General features: G+C 35.6%; 1 protein-coding gene across 1 annotated transcript in view; it reads left to right on the forward strand.

The window, feature by feature from the left end:
* MED14 (mediator complex subunit 14) overlaps positions 1-25,977 on the forward strand; it is a 74,592-nt gene that overhangs the window by 16,257 nt on the left and 32,358 nt on the right. Inside the window, exons 5-16 of the mRNA XM_054566546.1 lie at positions 166-295; positions 1,252-1,380; positions 1,704-1,811; positions 2,294-2,426; positions 3,195-3,345; positions 3,833-3,944; positions 9,971-10,096; positions 12,049-12,127; positions 17,686-17,845; positions 21,477-21,671; positions 22,050-22,184; positions 24,682-24,758. Of these exons, the coding sequence (XP_054422521.1) occupies positions 166-295; positions 1,252-1,380; positions 1,704-1,811; positions 2,294-2,426; positions 3,195-3,345; positions 3,833-3,944; positions 9,971-10,096; positions 12,049-12,127; positions 17,686-17,845; positions 21,477-21,671; positions 22,050-22,184; positions 24,682-24,758 (1,535 nt within the window). The remainder of the gene's footprint in view (positions 1-165; positions 296-1,251; positions 1,381-1,703; positions 1,812-2,293; positions 2,427-3,194; positions 3,346-3,832; positions 3,945-9,970; positions 10,097-12,048; positions 12,128-17,685; positions 17,846-21,476; positions 21,672-22,049; positions 22,185-24,681; positions 24,759-25,977) is intronic.

Here is a 25,977-nt window from a genome sequence, read left to right on the forward strand (position 1 = left end):
CACTTTAATACTTGACAGCAAAGGTCACTATTATTGGATGTAGACTGCAGAAATGAGTGTTGATGTTCTCTTGGGTAAAGTAAGAAAATACTGTGTTAAGACAGGCGTAGCTAAAAATTATGCTTTTTTGTACATTATTTTAAAATCAATTAAATTCTTTTGAAGGATAAAATTATTCCTCCAGACCCAATTACCAAAATTGAGAAACAAGCCACACTTCACCAGTTGAACCAGATTCTTAGACATCGTCTTGTAACCACGGACCTTCCTCCTCAGTTAGCAAATCTTACAGTTGGTATGTACCTGAAGGGTTTTGTTTGTTGTTTTTTTTTTTAAACAATTGATTTGTTAGAATATTTTTTTAAGCTTTGAGATTTTAGTCAAAGAAATATCATTATGAAGTTTTGACCTACAATTCTGGTGATGTTTGACTCTGTGACTTGTCAACCCTATCATTTGTCTTTATTACCTGGAAATACAATGCTGGTATTTGAAGCTGGCAAGTGGATGAGATCACCTGGGGCTGGAGGAGAGACAAGTCTCAGAGTTGAGCCTCAAGAAAATATTGTTCATTGACATCAGAAGAGTTGCCTTTGGTTTCTTTCTTTTTATTTTATTTTATTTTAGAGAGGAAGGGAGGGAGAAAGAGAGGGAGAAAAACTTAATGTGAGAAACATCCATTGGTTGCCTGCCGTACGTGCCCTGACTTGGAACCAAACCTGCAACCCAGACATGTGCCCTGACTGGGAGCTGAACTGCTGACCTTTAGCTTTGTGGGATGACACCTACCCAACTGAGCCACACCAGCCAGGGGCTGCCTTTGGTTTCTTGATGACCTGGAACCTGGCTGCTGCTTATGCAGAAACCACTGAACTGTTGGAACACTTATGAAAAAATATTCAATCTATTTAAAATTCCTTATAAGCAAGACCAAAAGTTCTGGGTTAGCAAAAAGCTTTTTTTTTTTTTTCATCCTCACCCAAGGACATGCTTATTGATCTTAGGAGAAGGGGAAAAGAGAGAGAGGGAGAGAAACATTGATGTGAGAGAGAAATAGCAATCAGTTGCCTCTCGCGTGCGCCCCAACTGGGGATGGAACCTATAACCTAGGCGTATGCCCTGACCAGTAATTGAACCTGTGACCTTTTGGCCTAAGGGCTGCCGCTGCAACCAACTGAGCCACAGCAGCCAGGGCAAAAAGCTGCTTATTTTTTTTTTTAGTAAAGTAGACTTCTTTTTCTTCTTCTAAAGCAAATGGCCGGGTGAAGTTTCGAGTTGAAGGAGAATTTGAAGCCACCTTGACTGTAATGGGAGATGATCCTGATGTTCCATGGCGTCTTCTCAAGCTAGAAATTCTAGTAGAGGATAAGGAAACAGGAGGTAAATCACAAATATGGATTTAAATTCTAAGTATTGATTTAAATGTTTGATGTTTTTATATCATTGAAACATTTTTGCAGGCTAATAAATGTGTTTAGCAATTTATTGATCCTGTAATTTGAAGCAGATTTCATGGTAATCGTAACTACTGACTGACCTGAGAGATTTCAGTGTTTAAATATAATGTTTTCTAGTTTTCATGGATAGTTTCAGTTAATTTTAAAAAATTCATTATTAGTTGATGTATTCTTCATTAGTTGGTACTATGACAAGATCTATATGCTTTTCTGATTAACCACTGTCTTTTCTTTTGCTAATGGAAGATGGACGAGCCTTGGTTCATAGCATGCAAATTGACTTTATCCATCAGCTGGTGCAGTCAAGGCTATTTGCTGATGAGAAACCTCTTCAGGACATGTACAACTGCCTACGTATCCTTCTGCCTCTAGTCTTAAACTGTAATAGCCTAAACTCTCCCCTTCCCCTTCTTTTGGTAGATATGGGGCTGGGAACTAGTCAGTGTGAAGAATAGTGATAGATCTATAATAAACGAAGTTTTAAATTTTACTGCTGACTTTGCAGGTAAAAACAAAAAATGATGAATTAGAAATAGTACTATTTGCAGAAAAAAAATAGTACTATTTGGTCTACCCATAGTCTCTAATCTATGATGAATTAAGGGGCAACTTGGACCTTATGGTCTCTTTATATTAGATCAAAATTAAATATACCTTTTTCTAAAGTTATGCCACAAATTATGTCACTTTTTAGGATAAGCCATTGGAGAAATATAATTCCAGAAATTTCTTTCATAACCAGCTTTTTTGGGAATGCAGCTTTGGTTAAATGAAGTTTGCTTAAACTAGATTGGCTGTTGTAGTAGATATAATATTTGCTTAACGAGATCCATCAGATTCTTTCTGCTTATCACTTCAGTTAGAAGTGCTACATTCCCAAACTCTAATGTTAATCCGAGAGCGGTGGGGAGACCTTGTGCAGGTGGAAAGGTATCATCCTGGAAAGTGCCTCTCCCTCTCAGTTTGGAAGTAAGTAAAGTTGATTCTGGTGGATTCATGCTATGACTATAAGTACTCTTTATTTTTCTTTTTCTCTCATGCATCTGATTTACTATATACTGATAGCTGTGTGCCTCTGACAACATGATTTTGTATAGTAAGGTCTCGTGGTAGCATACAAACTTCACAGGACACCCATAATTGACACCTTTCTTAGAACGTGGCATGTTTTAAATATGTAGACATCTATCTGGTGTCCTAAGACTTATTCTCAAAAAGTTAGATTACTCTAGGCTACTACCAGATTGCTAAAAAACTTAAGCTGTTGAATATTGTTTTTTAAAAACCATGCTTGCTTATCATCCCAGTTTTACATTTTGAATTGTGCCTTTTAATATCTTTTGTGGGGAGGGTTTTGGGAAAAATTAGTATCGAGCTGTTCATAGTCCTTGATTCCCTGTTTGAACTTTGCTTGAGTCCCATTTTCTATAAAGTAATAAGATATGAATAGATACCACTTAGAATACAGGTTGTTTTGTTTTGGATTTCTTTTTTTTGGTTGTGTGCATGTGTTTTATTTTTAAATTCTGTGGGTTTTCTTTTTAATGCAGTAAATCAAATACTGTGTTTGATTACAGACTAGCTCTTTTCCCAGTATTAATGTATTCCCTCTGCAAACAGTGAGGGTCTGTCATGTTCTAGACTCTGGCTAAGGCACACAATTGATTGCCTCTATTTCAATCCAAAAGTTAACAGACTTTGTTAAAAAAAATTTATATATTTCTTTTTTCTCTTTAGTCAACAGGTTCTTGGGAGAAAAACAGGGACGGCATCTGTTCACAAAGTTACAATTAAAATCGATGAGAATGATGTCTCTAAACCTTTACAAATTTTTCATGATCCTCCTTTGCCAGCTTCTGATTCCAAATTAGTAGAAAGAGCCATGAAGGTAGATGATGTCAATATATTTTAATATTGGTTTAATTAAATGAATATAACTTAACATTTATACTTAAACTGGTAGTACAAATTCTTTAAAATACCTAATTCTTCTTAAAACCCTTTGTGACACTTGTTTTAAATGATTGTTATGCTTCTATATTTATTTGTTACAAAACTAATATTATAAAGATATTTTTCTTTATAATTCTTTCATATTTTAAAGATATTTTTTCATATTTTATAATTTCATTCATATCATTTTATTTTTAAGGTTTGTCACTTAATCTTTATAATAACTGGTATATATAGTATCTTGATTTATACTCGCCAAAATGTTATCTAGTCTTTAAGCTACCAGTGCCATGTTTATTTTTTTTTAACTTAGTTTGCACTCAGTCAATGTGATTCTAAAAGGAAGCACAACAATCTACTCAGGCTTTTAAAGTAAAAACGTTTAAATTGCACATATGATTCTGTTGTTCTTATCTGTGCAGATTGATCACTTATCAATAGAAAAACTCCTGATTGACAGCGTCCATGCACGAGCTCATCAGAAGCTCCAGGAACTGAAGGCCATTCTTAGAGGCTTCAATGCCAATGAAAACTGTAGGTTCTTTTAAAGAGGCATTTCTACCTTTTGTTAAACTTGTATTGACTTATTATCTGAAGGTTCTGTCTGAATTTGACTTGTTTACTGATATACTGGTTTTGTTACGGAGGCTGGACATTCTTGCATTTTAACTTGTGATCTACCAAGCTTGTCCTAACTTTCCCCTTATTTTCTTTTTATTTAACTTGGCCTTATTTTTGAAATGTATGCATACTGACCCTCCTTAAAACTCTTTTTTTTTTTCTATTGAAATGGAAGCTATTTTAACATCTTAATATGAATCTTATTTCTTTTAGTTTTTCTTATGAAGTTAAGGCACCTTTGCAGATGTTTATAATATAGTTATAAAATGTGCGTTTTTGAAGCAGAATTTATGCCATGTCTTTTAAAACTTTTTTTGAATTGTTAATACATTAATTAACAGGGTTTGAAAAAAGAAATACAGATTTACACACATAGTGAAAATCTTTTATATACCTAGTAGATTCAGAGCTTTGGGGACAGTCAGTCATTTAGAAAGTAAGCACTTTCATTTGAGGAATATAGTTTCATGATATTATAATGCACATATTTACTAATGTCCCTACCCCAGTTATTTTTGGCTGTGATTACCTCGTTCCCACAGTGAACACCCTTTAAGCGAGATGATGTAAGTGAAGCACTATATAAATATGAAGTCTTAATAGTGCCAGTAAGCAAAGATACTGCCTTCCATCATCACAGAGCACACCTCAATCTATTATACTTTAAAAAAGCAGCTTCTTAAGTATGGACTAGTCACATTGGATTAAAACTGCTTTGATGAAGTAGATACAGACACTGTCTAAAGACAGATAGTCAGGAAAATAAATTTATATTCAGACTACAGTATTTCCAAGGATGGTAAAAGAATATAGGTGAAAAAGAGTGTCTAAAACAAGCTAAAGACTAAGTGGAAGGGCACCTTAACTTAAAAATGCTAACGTGGGTCATACGGAAATAAAGAGTATGTCATATGTTTGGTGAATGTAGTGGCTAAATCTGCTTTGAGGGAACATGTCCAGTAGCTTCATCAAGGTTTAACATTAGATTTCTCAGGTCTTAATAATTTAAATTTAATTATAAGATGTAGTGGAAGTTGCCCCTCCATTTTAATCCTTCAAGCAAAGATATTAAATACAGACCTAAAATTATGATTGGAAAGTATAATTAAAATTCTCATTGGAGTTAGAAAGCCCACATGACCTACCCCCCTTTTGTTTTTTAATCACTTTATTGAGGTAAACTTTACATACAATTCATTCAGTGTTTTTTAATATACTCAAAAGAGTTGTGGAACCATCACCACAATCTAATTTTAGAACATTTTAACCATCCCCAAAAGAAACCTAGTACCCATTAGCAGTCACTCTCCCATTCATTCCTCGCATCAGTCCCTTGGCAACCACTAATCTTTTTCTGTTTATAGAATGGCCATCTGGGACATTTCAGAGTAATTATATTATATACAGCAGGTCCTCAAATAACATATTTTTCAATGTCGTTTCTTTATAATGTTGATAAGACTCCATAGGAACTTAACTCTTGTTTATATCAATTAGCCTATGGTAAAGTCAGTTTCATTATAGGTCATTTTGCTTAAAGTCTCAGAACCTATTAATGACATTAAGTGAGGACTTACTGTAACGTATGATCTTCTGTATATTTTGGTTAGCAGAATGTTTTTGAGGTTTGTCCATGTTATAGCATGTTTCAGTACTTCATTTTTATTGTCAGATAATTTATTTTATGGATATACCACATTTTGTTTATCCATTCATCATTGATGGGATGTTTTCACTTTTTTTGCCTATGATAAATAATGCTGCTATGAATATTTATGTACAAGTTTCTGTGTGGACCTGTGTTTTAATTTGTCTTGGATATATATGTATTCACAAATGGAATGTCTGGATCATATGGTAACTCTATGTTTTACCTTTTGATATGTTTAACACCTCTTTTTAATTCCACTAGCAGCATATGAGGGTTCCAGTTTCTCTATATTCTCACCAACACTTGTTATCGTCTGTTTTTTTGTTTCTAGCCATCTTGGTGGGTGTGAAGTGATATCTCACTGGTTTTGATTTGCATTTCCCTAATGATTATTGAACATCTTTTCATTTATCTTTTTTGGAGAAATGTCTATCCAGATCCTTCTCTCACATTATAATTAGATTAATTCTTTTTTCTTTTTAAAGATTTTTTAATGGTTTTTCTTAATATTTATTATTTATTTTTAGAGAGAGGAGAAGAGAGGGAGAGAAACATTAGTTCCCTCTCATACGTGCCCCTACCCAGGGGCCAAACCCACAACCTAGGTGGGTACCCTGACTGGGAGTCAAACCGGTGACCTTTTGCTTTTGCCAGACCATGCCCAACCAAGTGAGCCCTACTGGTTAGGGCTAGATTAGTTATCTTTTTATTATTGAGTTAATAACATTTCTTCATGTAAGTCCCTTTTCATATATCATGATTTGCAAGAATTTTCTTTCATTCTGAGAGTTGTCTTTTCACTTTCTTTATGGTATCATTTGTAATACAAGTTTTTAATTTTGACGATGTCCAATTTGTCTATTTTTTCTTTTGTTGCTTGTACTTTTAGTGTCATACCTAAAGAATCCATTACTTAACCCAAGGCCTGTGTTTTTTTCATAATAGAGAAAAATAAGTAATTTTCTTATTTTTCTGTAACTTACATCTTTTCTTCTAAGAGTTTTATAGTTTTAGCTCTTACGTTCAGATTCCCTTTAGTTAATGTTTATGTTTGGTGTGAGATAGGGCTCCAATCACATTGTTTTGTATGGGGATACGCAGTTGTTCCAGTAACTTTGGCTAAAAAGACAATTTTTTTCCTATTTAATTGTCTGGGCACCCTGGTTGAAATGCCCCTTTTTGTTCTTAACAAAAACTTTTAAATTATTTTTGCAATCTTAAATTTTCTAATTTCTAATTTTTCAAAATAGGGAAATTCTAAAATTTCATTTGTTGGGAATGCAGAAAAGAGGGTTTTGTGATGTTGTAAAAGACTCTGATGTACTTTGGTGTCATCTGTAATCAAGACTTAGTAAAAAAAAAAAAAAAAACCAAACAACTCTGTGATTGCCCAGGGGATATTTAAATAGACTCTAAGCGTGTGTTTACGTAGGAAGTTTTGTGTGCTGTTCATGTAAGTTGTGAAGATTTTTCTTTAGCAGCATTTTGTAGAACTGTCACTACTTAAGTAGCCAGAAGATCTGAGTTCAACTGTGTGCTCAAGTGAACAAGTCATACTCTTTGGGCCCCAGTCTCCTCATCTGTAATGAGAGGATGTCCAGGCTCTTCCTAGATCTCTAACTAATAGAAGTGTGCTATTCTAGTGGTTTTCAAGCCCTAGGTGTCTGCAAAGTGTTAGAGAAAGGTGATTTGGAAACTACGTTTGTCGGGGGATGTGGTTGCTGGCATGTGGCATTAGGCTTCTCAGTCTTGGTTTAATCAGAACAATTCTGGAAATGAGGACTGCTGTAGGAAAAGGGTCTGCTGACCCACCATTTCAGGACACATGCTTTAACTTGTTTTTAAAATTTATGTTCACGCATTTAGATTCTTCATGGAGTCCCACTTGATCCTGCTTGTAATGGGAAAGCATGCTTTAGTCAGATCCTTTACTGGGACCAGGGACTGTTCTTGGAAAACCTTAATACAGTCACCCTTTATCCCCTGGCTTTTCTTCCAGCTCCTCACTGGAATGAACTGAGGACACGAGTAGCCCCCAAAATGGAGCATTTCAAGGGATGGCTAGGAGAATGCACAGTCAGCAGGTTTTATATAGCCCAGGTGGCAGTATGTGGTTTCTTAAGGGTGAAGAAAAGGCTCTGGGGAAAGGCAGAGAAAGGCACTAAAGGTGACTTGTCATGTGGCCCCACTGGCAGCATGGCCTGACTGTTGAAACCTGGGGTGCTCTCCTTGGGCTGTGCTCTGTCCGCACTGAAATTGGGGTACCAAGGTCAGTTCAGAAGCTGTGAACTACACATAGCCATTCCTAATTGTGCCTAGTTGCTTGTCTTCAGTCTTCACACTTTATATTACTGTCTATTGGTGCATTCCTCATGTTGTCTTCAGTAAATAGATAGGGAGAGAAAAAAGAGGAGATGTGTGTGTGTGTGTGTGTGTGTGTGTATGTGTGTGTGTGTGTGTGTGTATACACATATGTGTGTGTGTGTGTGTGTGTGTGTGTGTGTGTGTGTGTGTGTGTTCCCGCTGCAGGAAAAAGTAGTGTATAGTCCTGTCATTTTGCATAGCTTTTAATTTCTCCCTTCTATATTTTATTTACAAGTTTCTCCATTTTTGGATACCATAACACCTGTTGCTTTTAAATGCTTAGGGCCTTACATGTTTTATTTTATGGACATTGGTGGTGATAAAATAGATTCAGATAATATACATCAAAGCATTTTCTATCCTTTGGACTATGTTACATGTTCTACTTTGATGCCCTACCTTTTCAAGAATGCTAAATTTTTATAATTAGATTGAAATTATAATTGTTATCCTAATTGTCAGAACTAGTTTTACTTCATTGCTACACTTTAAAAATGTTTTTGCTTTAAGGAATACATTTCTGTCCCGTTAGGAATTATAACAGTACAGATCAGTTTTAAAAATCAGCAACCCTGCTTCAAATCTGTAAGTACTTTTTATTATATAAACATAGTCAATTCAACAAAACATGAACTAATTTGTCACACTGCTCTGAATTATAAAGTATTGTAAAAGCAATTCCTGTTTGTGCCTTTTTGTTCTGTTTTTTTGTTGTTGTTCTGTTTCGTTTGTTTTTAGGTGACAGCTCTGCTGGATCTGCATGTTAAACATTTGTATACAAATACGTGTCAGATACACTTTCAAGCAGTTTGTTTTCATCTGACTAAATATGCCTCCTTAAATTTTTTTTTTTTGCTTTATGAATTTTATCATTTGTATATATAGTACCAGTGGTAACTTATTTTAATTTTTGCAAATTCATAATAAGAGGTTTTGGTATGTCTTTGAGTCATAAAGGAGTACAGATAATGTACATAGTTAAGCACTTTACTTTTTAAATCTTTACAAGCTTATTATTTCTTCCTCCTAAGGACCCATGGCATAGACAGCAAGACATTACTGTCTTTGTTTAATCAGGTAGCACAGAGAAGTCACACCTGGTGAAAGGCTGGGACTCCATTACCACTCTTCCCACTTCCTGCCTTTTGTGCTGTAGCTTTAGAGAAATGTGGTAACCAAAGGAGCATATTCCTTTTACAACTCTTCAACATGATCAGCACATGGTGTGCTTTCAGTGTTCTGCTCCTTTACTTACTTTGTTATGCCAACTTGTAGGATTAAGGGAAAAATTAATTGGGCCTGGTAAAAATATTGCAAAATTCTGGAATGAGAATATTGGCAATTTGTATATAATAGTTGCCCATGTTCTTAATTTTCTGTAACTTGAAAATGAGGTACATAAATAATAGAAAAAAATTCCTGTATAGTCAATAGTGTTTAATAGTTCTCAATTTTTTTTTTTTAAACACATGGGTCCTAATTGCTAGAAAACCTTTCTTTATGAAGAATGGCATTGAGAATATTTAGGCCATAGATGAAACTTATTTGATTTACCAAACAACTGATTTTCTTCCCATTATATTAAAAAAATCCTTAAAAATTAACTTAATAGTAATTACTGAGTGGAAATAAAACTAGAACTTGGCTTACTAATGAGGTTAAATTTTCACTAGCCATATTAACCTTTCTTAAGGCATCTTGAAATTTTGCTGTAGTATTTGAGACAGGCATGTTTGTTTCCAGTCACCTTGAAGATTAGATTCTTTTGAGCTACTAATTGACGTAATAGTACTATTTCAACTTTGCAAAAATCCTGTTTTCTTCTGTCAGGATTGTTCAGTAGCTGGTTTGTTTCTAGTCCCTGAGAAATACTTTTTTTTTTAGAAATACTCAGAAATATAATTTTTAATTTTTAACTGTTCAGCTTCCATAGAGACTGCACTTCCAGCTCTTGTTGTTCCTATCTTGGAGCCCTGTGATAATTCGGAGTGTCTACACATTTATGTAGATTTGCATTCTGGAATGTTCCAACTGATGCTTTATGGACTTGGTAAGTTAATAAATGATACAGTTGTTCAGTGTAAGGAAAAACATTTTTTTAAAGATTTTATTTATTTATTTTTAGAGAGGGAAAGGGAGGGAGAGAAACATCAGTATGTGGTTGCCTCTCTCATGCCCCATACTGGGGACCTGGCCTGCAACCCAGGCACATGCCCTGAGTGGGGATTGAACTGGCGACCCTTTGGTTCACAGGCCAGCGCTCAGTCCACTGAGCCACACCAGCCAGGGCAGAAAAATATTTTTAACAAAAGCAAAATTAAAATTTTCTGCCATTAGATATTGAGAAGAGTGGCATAAGCAAGTATAGAGTATGATAATGGAAGGAATAATTCACTGATATCTATTCCTTGGAGCCTGTTTTAAGTCTAGTTTGGATTCTTTTGTACCAGAAGATAAACTTCCCAATATGAGGTACATTCATGTTGTTTCTTTTATGTAAAACTAATAATGTTGATGGCTGATTTTTAGATTAACTGTTTTACCACTTATAGTTGGGTGACATGGAGATGGTGAGAAGGAATTCTCATGTCATTCATAGCTGAAGAATGTATTTAATGACTGTGTAAATATCTAAGATAACTTGGGGTACAGAATTCTGGAGGAAAAGATTTTTTTCTGGCTTAAATACAGTAGAAATTAAAGTTTGATTTCTTACATGTTCTGTTAACCGAGTTGGTGTTCTGAAATGATGAAATACTAGGAACTTAGGGTTTTTGTATTGCTAATAGAACATTGTTCTTGAATATATTAGCACATTTGCCATTTGAAATTTATGTTAAGCTAGATAGATTGATGAAAGTAAAAGGTTTTCTGGTTATATGGTTATAAAGAGACTTTCTATGAATTTCTCATGGAAAACTGGCCACATTACTTTGAATCACATCACATTTATGATGGCTAAATGATAAGTGACATATTTATGAATTACTTTTTAACTGTGGTTCTAAACCAACGAGGCAGTTGTTGTTTGTTCCTCAAAACTTTTTGTTTAAATGTTTTCTTGATTGTTAACACAGTCCATACTCAAAAAAGCCAGACATGTAAAAGTGAGAAAAGCAGCAAAAAAATAGTTACCCTTGGCAATCTGTTATTTTAGGATATGTATGCTTGTCTTAGTCACCTCAGGCTTTCATAACATAGAACCAGAGTGAGTGGCTTAAACAACAGAAATTTATTCTTTCAGTTCTGGAGGTTGGAAGTTTGAAAACAGATTGCCAGCATGGTCCTGTTATAGTCAGGACCCTCTTCCTGGCTTGTAGATGTCAGCCTTCTCATTGTGTGGTCACATGGCAGGAAGGGAGAGAGAGCAAACTCTCTGGCCTTTCTCATAAGGGCACTAATCCCATCATGAAGCCCCCAACCTCATGACCTTATCTAAACCTAATCATCTCCCTAAGGCCCTACTCAATACCATCACATTAGGAATTAGGGCTTCGACATATGCATAATGCAATTCAGTACATAGCAGTGCTATTTTTTTTTCTATATTTTTTTCTTTAGTTCAGTACTTGCTTATGCCAGAGACCATTTGTATTTAATAAATAAATATTATAATGGAGTTTTATAGTTTTTATAATTTTTAAGTTTCTAATTCTGGTAATACTATGAGTTTTAAATAACATATAAGTTAAAAATACTAATTGACTAGACTAAGAGTTTTGCAAATTAAAATATAGGCAAAGAATTAATTCATGTATTTGTTACTTCTTCCTGCAAGTGTACATTTGCTATTAATTAGTTGTTTTAACTATAACTCTCCCTAAATGTTAAAGAGGGAAAACAAATTAGGTTAATTTATGCCTAATAATACATTCAGTTTAGTTTTTTCTGACTCAAAAATAACACTATTTTCTGCCTAAAACAATAATTTCATTTAAGTTTTGGGCTACCTAGATATTTTGTGTCTTCTGTCAGCAATTAATGAAGTGCTTTATTTTATAGACCAGTCCACTTTGGATGACATGGAGAAGTCTGTGAATGATGATATGAAACGAATCATTCCTTGGATTCAGCAACTTAAGTAAGCTTATTTATATAGCTCAAGACTAAAAATGGAAACTTATTTTGATAAGATATATTTTCTCTTGATCACTTTTAATGTTTATGACTTGAAACTTGAACACCTTTTGGTACTTAAATCTAAATTCTCTTGGAATAGGTCCAGGATGGGAGTGCTTCGTATTAAATTCCCCTCTAGAGCAAATACAGGTATGAAGGGCATGACACTCAACTTTCGTTCCTTGCCACATTTTCTCTCGTACAAGTACTCTCTAAGTACTCTACACAATGAATTTTATCGTATCTAGTGTTCTCTGCAGTAGCATCTTACTTGTTCTTATTCAGGGCAATCTTCAAGGTATGAATCTACCAGCTGACACTTTGAAAATTATCATTTCTGCTTCTCTAATAGTGTCATTCACTTTGTCTCAAAATCCTTTGAATGCTTCATATTGCAAAACTAAATAAAATCTAAAATTGAACTAGAGATAATTCTCTGAGGTTTCATTACCACTCTAGTACACAAAGGTACCTTATAGCAATTCTAACAAACTCTTAAAATTAACAAAACAAAATTCCAACAGATAAAAATAAATTTTAGAGATCAAAACTAAAACTTGCAAATGGAGAAGGGGTGGGGTCTCTTAAGTCATTTTTTTCATTAACAGGACATGATTTTAAATGCCAATAGATAGGTAATATTACATGAGCCTTTAGAACAGCCATTTAGTTTATCTGTATGTGAAAAATGATAGTCATTACTCTAGGTAACAATTTCTAAAATTTTTGTGGTTTAACATCATTTGTTGTGCATTTTGGCTCAACAAGCAATGATTAATTCACATCTTGCATAACTTGAGGTTGTTTATCTGGCAGTTTCAGCTAGCAGAAATATATCCTAAAACCAGAAAGCTAAGCCCCAAAACCCTTAAGCTCACATTTATTTATAAGAAAGATCCCCTGGTTGCCAGTTATTACAGTGCTTCTCAAATGATCTTTGATGAATAACCAGTTTACCACTAACTTATCATGGGATATTAATTTTTTTGAAATAACTTGAAGTATAATTTACCGATCATAAAATTTACCTGTTTTAAGTGTACAATTCCATGACTTGTAGTAAATTTACCCAGTTTTGAAACCATAACCACTGTCTAGTTTTAGAACATTTTTATCACCTCAAAAAGGTGCTGATTTATTCTTAATACCTATTCCCAGCCTCAGCCCCAGGCATGAATCTACTTTCCATTCCTGTAGATTTTCCCTTTCTGTACATTTCATATAAATGAAATCATAAATTATGTGATCATTTGTGACTGGCTTCTTTCACTTGGCATAATGTTTTGGAATTCATTTTGGAGCATGTATGTATCAGTACCTCATTCCTTTTTTTTTTTTTTTTTTTTTTTAGGATTTTAAAAAATTTATTTATTTATAGAGAGAGAGGAAGGGAGGAGAGAGGGAGAGAAACATCGATGTGTGGTTGCATCTCACGCACCCCCTACTGGGGACCAGGCCCGCAACCCAGGCATGTACCCTAACTGGGAATCGAACTGGTGACCCTTTGGTTCACAGGCCGGTGCTTAGTCCACTGAGCCACGCCAGCCAGGGCAGTACTTCATTCCTTTTTATGGCTGAATAATACTTCAGTGTATAGGTAGACTACATTTTGTTTATCCATTCATCAGTTGATGGACATTTAGGTTTGTTTCCTCTTTTTGGCTGTTATGAATAATGCTGCTGTGAACATTCACGTACAGATCTGTGTGTGGACTTACATTTTCACTCTACTAGGAATAGGATTACTGGGTCATACAGTAAATTTATGTTTAACTTTTTAAAGAAACTGCCAAATTAGTTTCCTAAGTAGTTGTGCCACTTTACAGTCCCATCAGCAGTGTTTGAGCATTTTCATTTCTACACATTCTTGCCAACACTTGTTACTGTCGTTGACTATAGCCATGCTAGTGAGTGATAAGGTATCTCACTGTGGTTTTAATTTACATTTCCCTAATGACTAATGATTTCTAGCATCTGTTCATGTGATTACTTTCTTAATAATATGCAATGAAAACATTTCAGAAAAAAGAAATGAAGAAATGTATAAAATATAAGCCCCAATTTTTTTATTATTAGAGTTAACAGATATAAAATTACATTTCAGTGAATATAATCAGAACAAACAGTATAAGGAAACAAGATAATTTGAAATCTATGCATGTTTTTCGTAGAAAGTACATGTATTGACAATTAATATAGAAAATTTACTTTTTAAAATATACTTTATTGATTTTGCTGTTACAATTGTCCCAATTTTTGCCCCTTTGCCACACTCCGCCTGGTACCCCCATTCCCTCCAGCAATTCCCTCCCTTAGTTCTTGTCCATGGGTCATGCATAGAAGTTCTTTGGCCACTCCATTTCCTATGCTGTTCTTAACATCCCCCTGTCTGTTTTGTACCTACCAATTTGTATTTCTTAATCCCTGCACCTTTCCCCCCATTCTCCTTCTTTCCCCTCCCAGCTGATAACCCTCCAGATGATCTCTGTATCCATGAATCTGTGTTCTGCTTGTTTGCTTAGTTTATTTTTCAGATTCAGTTGTTGATAATTGTGCATTTGTTGCCATTTTAATGTTCATAGTTTTGATTTTCCTTTTTTTATATAGTTCCCTTTAACATTTCATATAATAATGGCTTGGTGATGATGAACTCCTTTAGTTTTACCTTGGCTTGGAAGCACTTTATCTGCCCTTCAATTCTAAATGATAGCTTTGCTGGATAGAGTAATCTTGGATGTAGGTCCTTGTTTTTCATTACTTTGAATACTTCTTGCCAGTCCCTTGTAGACTGCAAGTATCTTTTGAGAAATCAACTGACAGTCTTATGGGAATTTCTTTGTAGGTAACTTTCTGCTTTTCTCTTGTTGCTTTAAGATTCTCTTTTTATCTTTAACATTTGGCATTTTCATTATGATGTGTCTTGGTGTGGTCCCCTTTGGGTCCAACTTGTTTGGGACTCTCTGTGCTTCCTGGACTTGTATGTCTATTTCCTTTGCCAAATTAAGAAAGTTTTCTTTCATTATTATTTTTCAAATAAGTTTTCCATTTTTAGCTCTTCCTTTTCTCCTTCTGGCACCCCTATGATCTGGATGTTGATATGTTTGGAGATGTCCCAGAGGCTCCTTATTCTGTTCTCATTTTTTAAAAATCCTTTTTTCTTGCTGTTGTGATTGAATGCCTTTTTCTTCCTTATATTCCAAATTGTTGATTTGAATCTTGGCTTCATCCCCTCCATTTGTTGGTTCCCTGCAGATTTTTCTTTATTTCATTTAATGCAACCTTCATTTCTGCCTGGGTTATTTTTATGCTGTTGCCATACTCAATGAGTTCTTTGAGCATCCTAATAACCACTGTTTTAAACTCTGTATCTGATAGGTTGGTTATCTCTGTTTCATTTAGTTCTTTTTCTGGGGCTTTGTTCTGTTCTTTCATTGAGGCTATGTTTCTTTGTCTTCTCTATTTGGCAGCCTCACTGTATTTGTTTCTGTGTATTAGGTAGACTGCCTTGACTTCCTGTCTTAGTAGCATGGCCTATTGTAGAAAAGACATCTGTCTGGATGAATGTGGCTTCTTTAGATCCTTGGTTGTTGGACTCCCATACGGCTCGATTTTCTGACAGATCTGGGTCATGTTTGTTTTGTAGTTTAGTTGTAAGTTTTGCTGTAGTTGTGCATGGAGGCAAAGTGTGTTTACCTATGCCTCCATCTTAGCCATAAGTCTCTTAATCTCTATGGAATCTAAGCAAGGAGTTCTTTCCGGAGGTCCATAGACTCTGAAGCTATCTTCTAACTGAAGGTTTTCACTAATTTCTAACTGAAATTTAGCATTTTCCTGCCTGCAGCCAGCCGGGTAGTCTGGGCGGTGGCCCTTCACATGCGCCGTGCCACAGACAGAAAATTTAATGCTCAAATTTTTTGTTCCACAAAATCATGACAAAACAAAGAATTAAAAAGTAAAATAGCAATTTCACATATGCTTTAAAAAGAAATCTTGTTCTTATAATTTATATATATTTGTAATTTATATTTACATTGTATTTATGATATCTGTTTAAAATTTATTTATTGATTTGAGAAAGAGAGAGAGAGAGAGAGAGAGAGAGAGAGAGGAAGAGAGGAAGAGGGGACGGAGAGGGAGCAAGAAACATCCATTTGTTGTTCCACTTATTGTATGTGTCCTAAGTGGGGGTCGAACCCACAACCTTGGTGTATCGGGATGATGCTCTAAACAACTGAGCTTCCTGGCCAGGGCTATTTATGATATCTTGTATTTAGAATTTTTAATGTGACAAGTGAGCTTATTTCTTGTGTTGTCAATTTATCTAATCTAGGTTGGATTGATGATAATACTAATTATAGCAGATCATGTATATCTTAACTGTTTATAGGTTATTCTTTATATTGTTCTTTTAATAACATACATAGTAGAGATTCCAGTCCTGCAAAGGTATGTTGATGGGACTGGAATTAGAGATTTGAAAGCAATTTTAGTAAGTTCAGGATATTCGTTTTTAACTTTTACCTGCGATGAAGCAACTATTGGTATATTTTCAAAATTTGTCTTTGTTACTTTGTGAGTAGCCAGTTCTAGCAATTAATTCTGTGAAATTATAGTTAAGTTTTTAAGTTTTTCAGTGAAAAAAATGATTTCTAGATTTTATACTTTTATGTCATATATTATAACATAGTTTTACTGCACAACTAGTACAGTTTGTACCGTATGCACCTCACCACACAAATGCAGCAGCAACTGAACTGGACTATACCCTGTTCAGCAAGGCAAGCCTATTGATATGAGCTTGAATGTGTGGCATTATTATGTAGCTATGAAAAGTTTCTAAATTCATATTTTTATTTTCTGTAGTTACATCATTGTGGATCAGTGAGAGTTTATGAACTCTCTCTTACACATATCCCTTTTTACACATATTATGTGGTGTCCTAGCCTCAAGTATAGATAAATAAAATGAGTGGTATAAAAAAACATCAAAGTGAAATCTGGTGGCATAACAGAGAGAGGAGGGAAAGAAGGTAATTAATACTTACTGGCACCTGATAGGTATACCCATTACATACACAATACAAAGACTGGGACTATATATCTCCAATAATACCAGAAAAATGAGGTACTTATTTATTGTTTGTTCTATTTGTTTTATAAACACTTCAGGCATTTTATAAAGGATGTTGAGATTAGTTTGTGCTGTCTTATAAACCATAGAAAATCTGTCATCTCCTATAATAAACTAATATAGTGTCTCTTTCTTAATACTAGTTAATTCCGCCTTATAACTAATCAAAATCATTCACACTGCAGTTTAACTCCTTAAACTAGAACTAACAAACCAATGCAAAACTGGAAAAATGATTCACCATTATGTTCATGTGTCCTTATACTCATTCAATTAAACTTCAAATTAATTATTTTTTTAGTGGTCTTCAATAATCTATAAATCAGTAGCATACAGTTAATCAGAAAATTCTATGATTTTATGATGTGGTTTGTCTTTTTTAAATTAAGGTTTTGGCTTGGACAACAGCGTTGCAAACAATCTATAAAACATCTGCCTACAATAAGCACTGAAACATTGCAGCTGTCCAATTACGCAACTCATCCTATTGGAAAACTTTCTAAGAATAAGCTGTTCATTAAACTTACTCGTCTTCCACAGTACTATATTGTAAGTATGCCAAGGTGTGATTTTGGATGATCGAGTTCAGTAATTCTGTCAGAATCTTGAATGATTTGTTGTTTAATTTAATTTGCAAATGTATTTTATTGGATAGCTGAGTTTTATATAGTGATTCTCGACCCAGGAGAGGAGAGAACAGTGGTAGGGATGGGAGAGGGAGGAAAATTGTGTCTCTTTAGAAATTATTTAATGATCAGACAGGGTTGGGGAATAAAAGATACGCTCCCGTTCCTCACCCTAGGATCTCTCCTGTAGTGAGGCCTAGTTTCTGCTTGGAATGAGGCATCATCTTTGTATAAGAAGAAAAAAATTGAAAACTAGGTTTGGCGATGTTTTGGTGTCAGATAAATTTGTTTGCTTTTAATCAAATGTTAACTTGCATAATGCAGTCTTTTAAATATGGGATGGCTGAAGGAGCTTTATTTTCTCATCATTAATTGATTGAAGGCATATATAGCCACTTTAATGATTGCATGTACCTTTAGTGCATACTAAGATCCTTTTTTACTCCTTTTTCACTCCTTTTTCACTCTTTCTGGGTATTTTCCAGTTAGTTTCTTTGAGATCTTTGAATTAGTTAAAATTTGCAAAAATTTGAAATATGAACTGACCCTAAATACATGTCCCTGCTTATAGAAATTTCTCTGTACACCAGGTAGATACTTGTGGCTAAGAATCTAAAGTATTTGAAAAACAGAGTTCAGGATTGTTGGTTGAAAGTAAATGGGAGTTAATTTTTTTTTAAAGCTTTTGAGTTGTACTTTAAAAAGGTACCTTTAAAAAGTGCCCTGTGTAATCTGACATATATTAAGTTAGTGTTACTTATGTAAACTGATAAATCTCACTGGTGTGAATTTCACCTTTTTTCTGAGTTTTAAAACACCAGCTATGGAACTAGATTTGGCACATGACAAAGGATTATTGTTTCAGTTCTCTGCCAGCTGCTTGGTCAATGTTTGAATGGATACGCGGAATATACACACAATAGTCAAACCTGTGAACACACATGTTATGTTTTATGCTCAGCCATATACAAGGGGGGGGGTACAAAAAAAACCCATAATTATCTTCTGGAGGACAGGCCACTTGTACTATAGACTTCCCCCGCTAGGTGAGTGTTCTAGGAACCCATCTGTATCAGTGTAGCAGCTGGCATTGTTATGAGAGGCTACATTTGGCTTCAGTGAATTTTTTTTGAAGACTCTCTCATCAATTTTGCCCATTTCATGATGAGTGATTTACAAGGGCACCTGCTCACACTGCACTGAGTCTTCAGCAGGTTTTAACCAAAAGCAGCATGACCCCCGTGCCCTACCCTCCCTATTTATCCAATCTTGCCCCACCCCCAGCGACTTTTTTGTTTCCCCTGATGTTTTGCTGATGTGGAAGAGGTGAAACAAAAACACGGGCACCCTTTAAAAGGCATCACAATTGACAAGTTCAAAAAGTGTTTCGAGCAGTGGAAAAAGGTCTGGATAGGTGTATTGCATCAAATGCTTTTTGAGAGTGCTTTGAAGGTGACTGAAGTTTAAACGTGTGAGAAAAAATACACAATTTTTTATAAATCTGTTTTTTTGGGGGGGTCCCTCCTTGTACAAAATAAAATAGTTGTAACTTAGTATTTTCTGACCTTATTCAGTATCAACAAAAATCCAGGCTTTAGTTTCAACGGCCAGTGATTTTATTATAAAGCAATAGTTTGTATCATGAAACTACATGAGACCAAAATTATTAAATATATGTTACTCTTCAGCCTCCGTATTGCTCACTCAGGGATGATATATTCACAAAAGTGGAAAAACTACTACCATGTACATTAAGAAGAATAGAGGAAAGCCTTTGTTCCTTTTAAATGTCTTTATACCATTTTTCTTTTCTCAGATTTATTAAGATATAATTTACATGTAGTAAAAATTCACTTTTTTGTGTCTTGAGTTTTAATAAATGCTTAGCTTTGTATCCTCCATCTCAACATGATACAGGACAGAGCCATCATCCCCTCCCCCAAAATTCCCTCATGCCCCGCCCCCAGCGACTTTTGTTTCCCTCTGTAATCAGACCCCCTCCCTGCACTCTGTTAGTGACCACTGACATATTTCCTGTCTCTCTAGTTTTGTTTTTCAGTTTAGTTTCTTCACTCAGCATGATGCCTTTGACCTTCACCATATTGTTGTATGTATAATAGTTTGTTCCTTTTATAGCTGAATAGCATTCCCTGGTATAGATGTGCCACAGTTTGTTTAACTAGTCTCCAGTTGAAAGACATCTGAGTTGTTTCCAGTTTGGGGCAATGATCAGTAAAAGTGCTCTAAGCATTTGCATATAGGTCTTTTTTGTGAACTTAAATTTTTATTTCTTTTGGATAACTAGGATTGGGATTGTTAGGTCATCAAGTAAGTATATGATTAGCTTTATAAGAAAATGCCAAACTTTTCCAACATGGCAGGACCATTTTGCATTTCTGCCAGCAGCACACTCTTGTCAGCACTTGGTATTATAATTTTTTTTAATTAGCGTTCTGATATGTAATCGTGTCTTATTGTAGTCTTAATTTCTGCTGCCATCATAACTGATGATATTGAATATCTTTTCATGTGCTTATTTGCCATACATATATCTTCTTTGGTGAATTGTCCATTTTACTTTTAATTCTTCCATTTTCTCAGGTGTATCAGTGTGATGCTTAGGTTATTAGCCAAACAATTTTCTGAAGAGAGTATATAGGAAGGAGTGTGGGAAGGGAGAAGAGAGACAGAAAGTATGTTGGTCAAGAGTCTTGCCAGTGGCTTTTATTTCTCTTACTAAGTATCTAGGGGACTTCTCATAAATTTCAGGTAGACCTTGAAAATAGTAAGCTGGCACAGTGGGTAAGAGCAAGGTTTCTGGAGCCCAAACTCTGGGATCAAAGCATGAGTCCATCACTTCTTAGCTCTGAGACCCTGGGCAAGTAGCCTAACTTTTTTGTGCCCTAGTTTCATCATCAGAAAAATGAAGTTAACTCTACTTCACAGAGTTATTTAGGAGAGTTAAATATGTTAACACCTGTCAAGTAGTTGGAGACAAGTACATTGTGCATAGTAAGCTTCCTATCGCTATTAAATCTTGTTCTTATCCTCACAGTGACTACGTTTTTCAGTTGAAAAATCAGGGTTTGTTTTTATATGCTTCCAAGTAAAAGAGAGAGTTGTCATTTTTCTCTGCCATAATAGTGGACTGCTTAGGATGATTTAATGGTTAAGGGAGACAGCAGGGCAATTTAAAATAGATAACATTTTAGAAAAGTCTAGCAGACCCACTGGACTTCAGCATAAATTTTTTTCCGTTTATAAGCTAAGGTATGAATATTAAGAATACCTAATACAAATAGTCTCAACCTCCCATTTCCTGTAGTTTACGGTTGCTTTTACTATTGTTCTCCTTTACTCTGATCTACTTTTTAGAAAATAAATTGTATGTTTACTAGGAGTGCCTTTTTTGACATCATGGTTGATTTATCCTTGTTTAAAGAAAAAAGACATCAATATTAGATTTATAATTTTGACCCCTACTTGATAGAAGGAGGAAAACATTTGACACCTATTATATCTCTGAGTCTCATTTCTGATTTGTGCCTTTTTAGGTTGTAGAGATGTTGGAGGTTCCCAATAAACCCACACAGCTGTCATACAAGTACTACTTCATGTCTGTGAGTGTTGCAGAACGTGAAGACAGCCCTGTCATGGCACTTGTGCTACAGCAGTTCAAGGACAACATCCAGGAACTGATGTTACGTACAAAAACCGGGAAACAGCCTAGAACCAGTACTAAGCGCAAGGTATGATCACTTGTGGAAATGAGCACGGAATTTGTGTGTGTGATGTTTGTTGTATTCTTAAGCTGTTTTTAATATGGAAAAGAATTAGATACAGTTTTTAAGATACTGGGCAGCCATAATGTTTAAGTAAAAATTGCCTACATTTTTCTTGAAAATGCTTCTCTTTTAATTAATAATTAATTATACACCATTTTCCACAAGAGAGCTTGTTAAATACACAATATGTATTACTAAATTTCTCTTTAGACCAGTATTTGCTTAATAAATATTTGTTGAATAAGATTTTTTGTTAACTTTGAGCTTTGTTATAATAGTTTAACTGCCTTAACTAAATATATCACATGTACTTTTTTGTTGTGTTCTTTACTTAAATTCTAGTTGTCTGATGATTCATGTCCAGTAGAACCTAAGAAAACCAAACGATCAGGAGAAATATGTGCCTTCAATAAAATTCTAGCTCATTTTGTTGCTGTGTGTGATACAAATATGCCATTTGTAGGACTTCGATTGGAGGTAATTTTTGGAACAATTTTGGGTACTCTAAATGAAACAGTAGTTTTAAAATGCTTTGCTAAACTACATGGATTCCATTAGGACAATCTGAATGATTGCCATTTGTTCATTTTGGGAGGGGTGAGGTTGAATTCATAGTGTCTCATGGTATACATGTAAAATGACTTAAAATATTTCATCTCCCTGATTCAGAATTGGGGCCTTCTGCTGTTTATGGAAATGGAAAGTAAATTCTTTCCAGTTAAAATAAAAAAGACAATTTTTAAAAATTAATATCTTACTTGTTAGACATGGTTAGTTGATAAAGGGTAGCTTATTTTTGAGTTGGTGAAGCCATACATACTGCTTACACACTAATAAAATTGGGTTCTGCGAAGGTCAGAAAGAATATTAAACTGAATTTACTGTGGACACATGGAAGAAGCAATAGACTTACAAAGAATTAGTGTTTTTCAAGAGTATATAGTTGTGATAATCCAGCATGATCTCCAAACATGAAAGCAAAGGGGGAGGTAACAGACAGAACCTGTATTTTTCAAAAAGGGCTTTAGACAAGACTTGTTAACCCTTAAAAGTGATACACTAAAACCTTAATTATTTCACTCTAGCTTAAAATTTTACTTTTTGTAAGACTCCTTCCTTCTGTAAATTATTGTGAATGAAGCAATCTGAAAATCTGGAAGTGGGTTATTTTAGTTGAGTTAATGATGATAGTCTCTGGAAGACTTTTAGAAAACACTTTGATGTTTTAGAGCATGAATCAGCAAACCTTTTATGTGAAGGGCCAGATAAATATTTTAGGCATGAGAATCATATGGTCTTATACCACAGCCACTCAAATCTGTTGTGTAGTGTGAACCAGCCATAGTCGATATTCAAACAAATGAGCATGGATGTGTTCAAATAACACTTTTATTTACAAGAACAGCAATGGGCTGGATTTGGCCATGAGCTGACCCCTGCTTCATAGGGCTTTGGGATCTGAAGGTGTGGGATCAAGTGTGACATTGCGAAGAGCATCAGTAGCCCAGAGAAATCCAAGCACCTAAAATAAATACTCCTGTCCTCAAATGTTCCAGCTCCTAGAGCTCTGAGTTTGATGATTGTCCTCTTGTCTGGGTACTGGCCATAGCTTCTAAACTGTGCAGACCATGTCTGTGCTTCCTATCTGCTTGACTGTGTTCTTGGGCTTTTTCATTGGGCCATGTGGATTGACTGTATGAATACCATTCAGTACTACTTTTGCAGTAGGAAGAGAGGCTACATGGTGCCCAGGGGCAGTGTGATGCAATTATTTCTTCTCTCTCTGCCTGGTTTCTCTTCCCCTACCCACAGGCTAGAAATTGTGGAAACTTGTGTTTGTAGTGCCCACATAGACTAATACCTATAGACATAAGCCCTCTCTGTCCCCCTTCTCTGCACTCCTACACCTGTTGCACACATAAGATATGTGAAAACATTCTATAATACTCTTTTGAACTTAATCAAACTCTTAAAAACTTACCTTTTTCTTCTCTCAATGAAAAAGATGTGTTAAACACAAAAGCAAGCACATTTTCTGCCTTAAGTAGTTGATACCAAGATGTGGATAACTAAGTCTAATCTTACCAGGGATGTTTATTTCTCTGATCCATAGAATAGAGGCAACATTTTTGAGCCCTCCTATGCTTCGCTTCCTTTTGAATCTGAACCCCTACTGCCTGTTTGGTCAGGAGTTCTTTTTCTAAACTTCTGCCCTTCCAAAGCCAAAAGAGCAAGGTTCAGTCAAATACTTAGAGCTGACTTAAATCATTTCTGGAACAAAGTAGATATAAATAGTCTGCCAAAGAAGACCTGGGAATCACTGCCAAAGGCAAGCATTTCTTTGGTAGATCAGATAACTTTCTGGCATATGTAAATAACCTGTAGTTTCGCTGACAGGGTCTCAGGCACTATCCCTGCATTCATCTTTTTAGCTCACTTTCTGAATCCTCCAGTTGGGAAAGATAACCTCATTTGGGTAAATGGATAAATTGGAAATCTTTTCTTTTGGGGTTTCACACAGGAAATAGTTTATTAAAAATTAAAAATGTATTCCAGAAAAGTTCTGAACTAAAAAATATTTGTGATTAGAAGTGAGATATGACTATCGTTCAGTGTTTCAAACAAACATAATTGAATTACACAAGAAAACCAATATTATTTTAAGGTTGCATCATTTGGAACCACCGGAATTGATTATCAATTACTTTTGGCTTGCTACAAAATTAGATCAGTCTCCTGAATTCACCTGTGGAGGTGTTTTTTAATAGAAGCTCTGGACCATCTTGGAGTTTCACTAGACTTAATATAGTTCCCAGAAAATCAAATGGTGTGGACAGTACTCATGCTTAGTATGTTGTAACTTTGGAGAAGAGTGACTCTAGAACAGATGCCACAAGAATAAGCGGTAGTACTTAGAAAAAGTAGTTTCCTTTGTAAAATTAGTAGTCTCATATAACTGCTTTTCTCTTCCAAGTTGTCTAATCTGGAGATTCCACATCAAGGAGTGCAAATGGAAGGTGATGGTTTCAGCCATGCAATTCGCTTATTGAAGTAAGTCCTTGTAATGTGTGTCAGTTGGTACCACACATTGCAGCCACACTGCCAGAGCTACTCCTCTCCATTCATGACACAGGATAAAGCAGAGTTCAGAACCTGCGGGTGTCACAGATTGCTGCACAGAATTACTAAAGTCTGGGGCAGGATTATCTCTCTCTTGCACGCTCTCTCTTTTTTTTTTTAACTAGATTCACTTTGTTGGTTTCTTTTTATTGTTATTCTATTACAGCTGTCCCAGTTTTTCCCCCTTTGCCCTCCTCTGCCCAGCCCACCCCCCACTCCCACCATTGTCCATGTTCATGGGCCATTCATACGTGTTCTTTGACTAGTCCCTTCCCCTTCTCTACCTTTATCCCCCTTCCCCCACCCCTCTGGTTGCTGTCAGTCTGTTCCATGTTTCCATGCCTCTGGTTCTGTTCTGCTCGTTTGTTTATTTTGTTCATTAGACTCTTCTTATAGGTGAGATTATACGGTGTTTGTCTTTCACTGACTGGCTTATTTCCCTTAGCATAATATTCTCCAGTTCTGTCTATGCTGTTGCAAAAGGTAGGAGTTCTTTTTTTCTTCCTGCTGCATAGTATTTAGAGAGAGGGGAGGGGAAGGAGATAAAACATCGATGTGAGAGAAAAGCATTGATCTGTTGCCTCTCGTATGCTCCCCTACTGGGAACTGAACCCACTACCCAGGCATGTGCCCTGACTGGGAATCACACTGACAACCTTTAGCTTTGCAGGACGACACCCAACCAACTGAGCTACAGTGGTCAGGGCAGGGGCAGGATTCTCTTTCGCCTGCTGAGTGGCGATCCAGGACCACTTGGTATTTTAGGTTGTCTTTCCTCTGCGTTTCTTCATTCAATAGACATTTCCTCAGTGTGACCATGTGTCAAGGTTGATTTCTGATGTAGCCCTTCAGAATGCTCTGGGTTCGCATAGCAGGGGGATCTGGGCTAATTTGGAAGTCAGGAAAGGTACCTCGGGTGAAGTACCAATTGTACTCTGACTGCAGGAGAGGTGAGACTTAGAGGAAAGGGAGCAAGGGTAAGAGTGGTCCAAACCAGAAGGGATCGCTGCTTTTGTTAAGACTTGGAGGCAAAAGAGCTCAGCCTCCTGGAACTGAAAGGAGTTCAGCATGGCAGGAATTGGAAGAGATAAATGTGGAGTGGTAAAGAGGAAGGGGTCAGGTCCTGTGGAGCTTTGTAAGTGTTCTTAAG

This window comes from Pteronotus mesoamericanus, unplaced genomic scaffold, assembly GCF_021234165.1.
Source record: "Pteronotus mesoamericanus isolate MK-2021 breed Mesoamerican mustached bat unplaced genomic scaffold, CSHL_Meso_final contig_173, whole genome shotgun sequence".
Classification (NCBI taxonomy): Eukaryota; Metazoa; Chordata; class Mammalia; order Chiroptera; family Mormoopidae; genus Pteronotus; species Pteronotus mesoamericanus.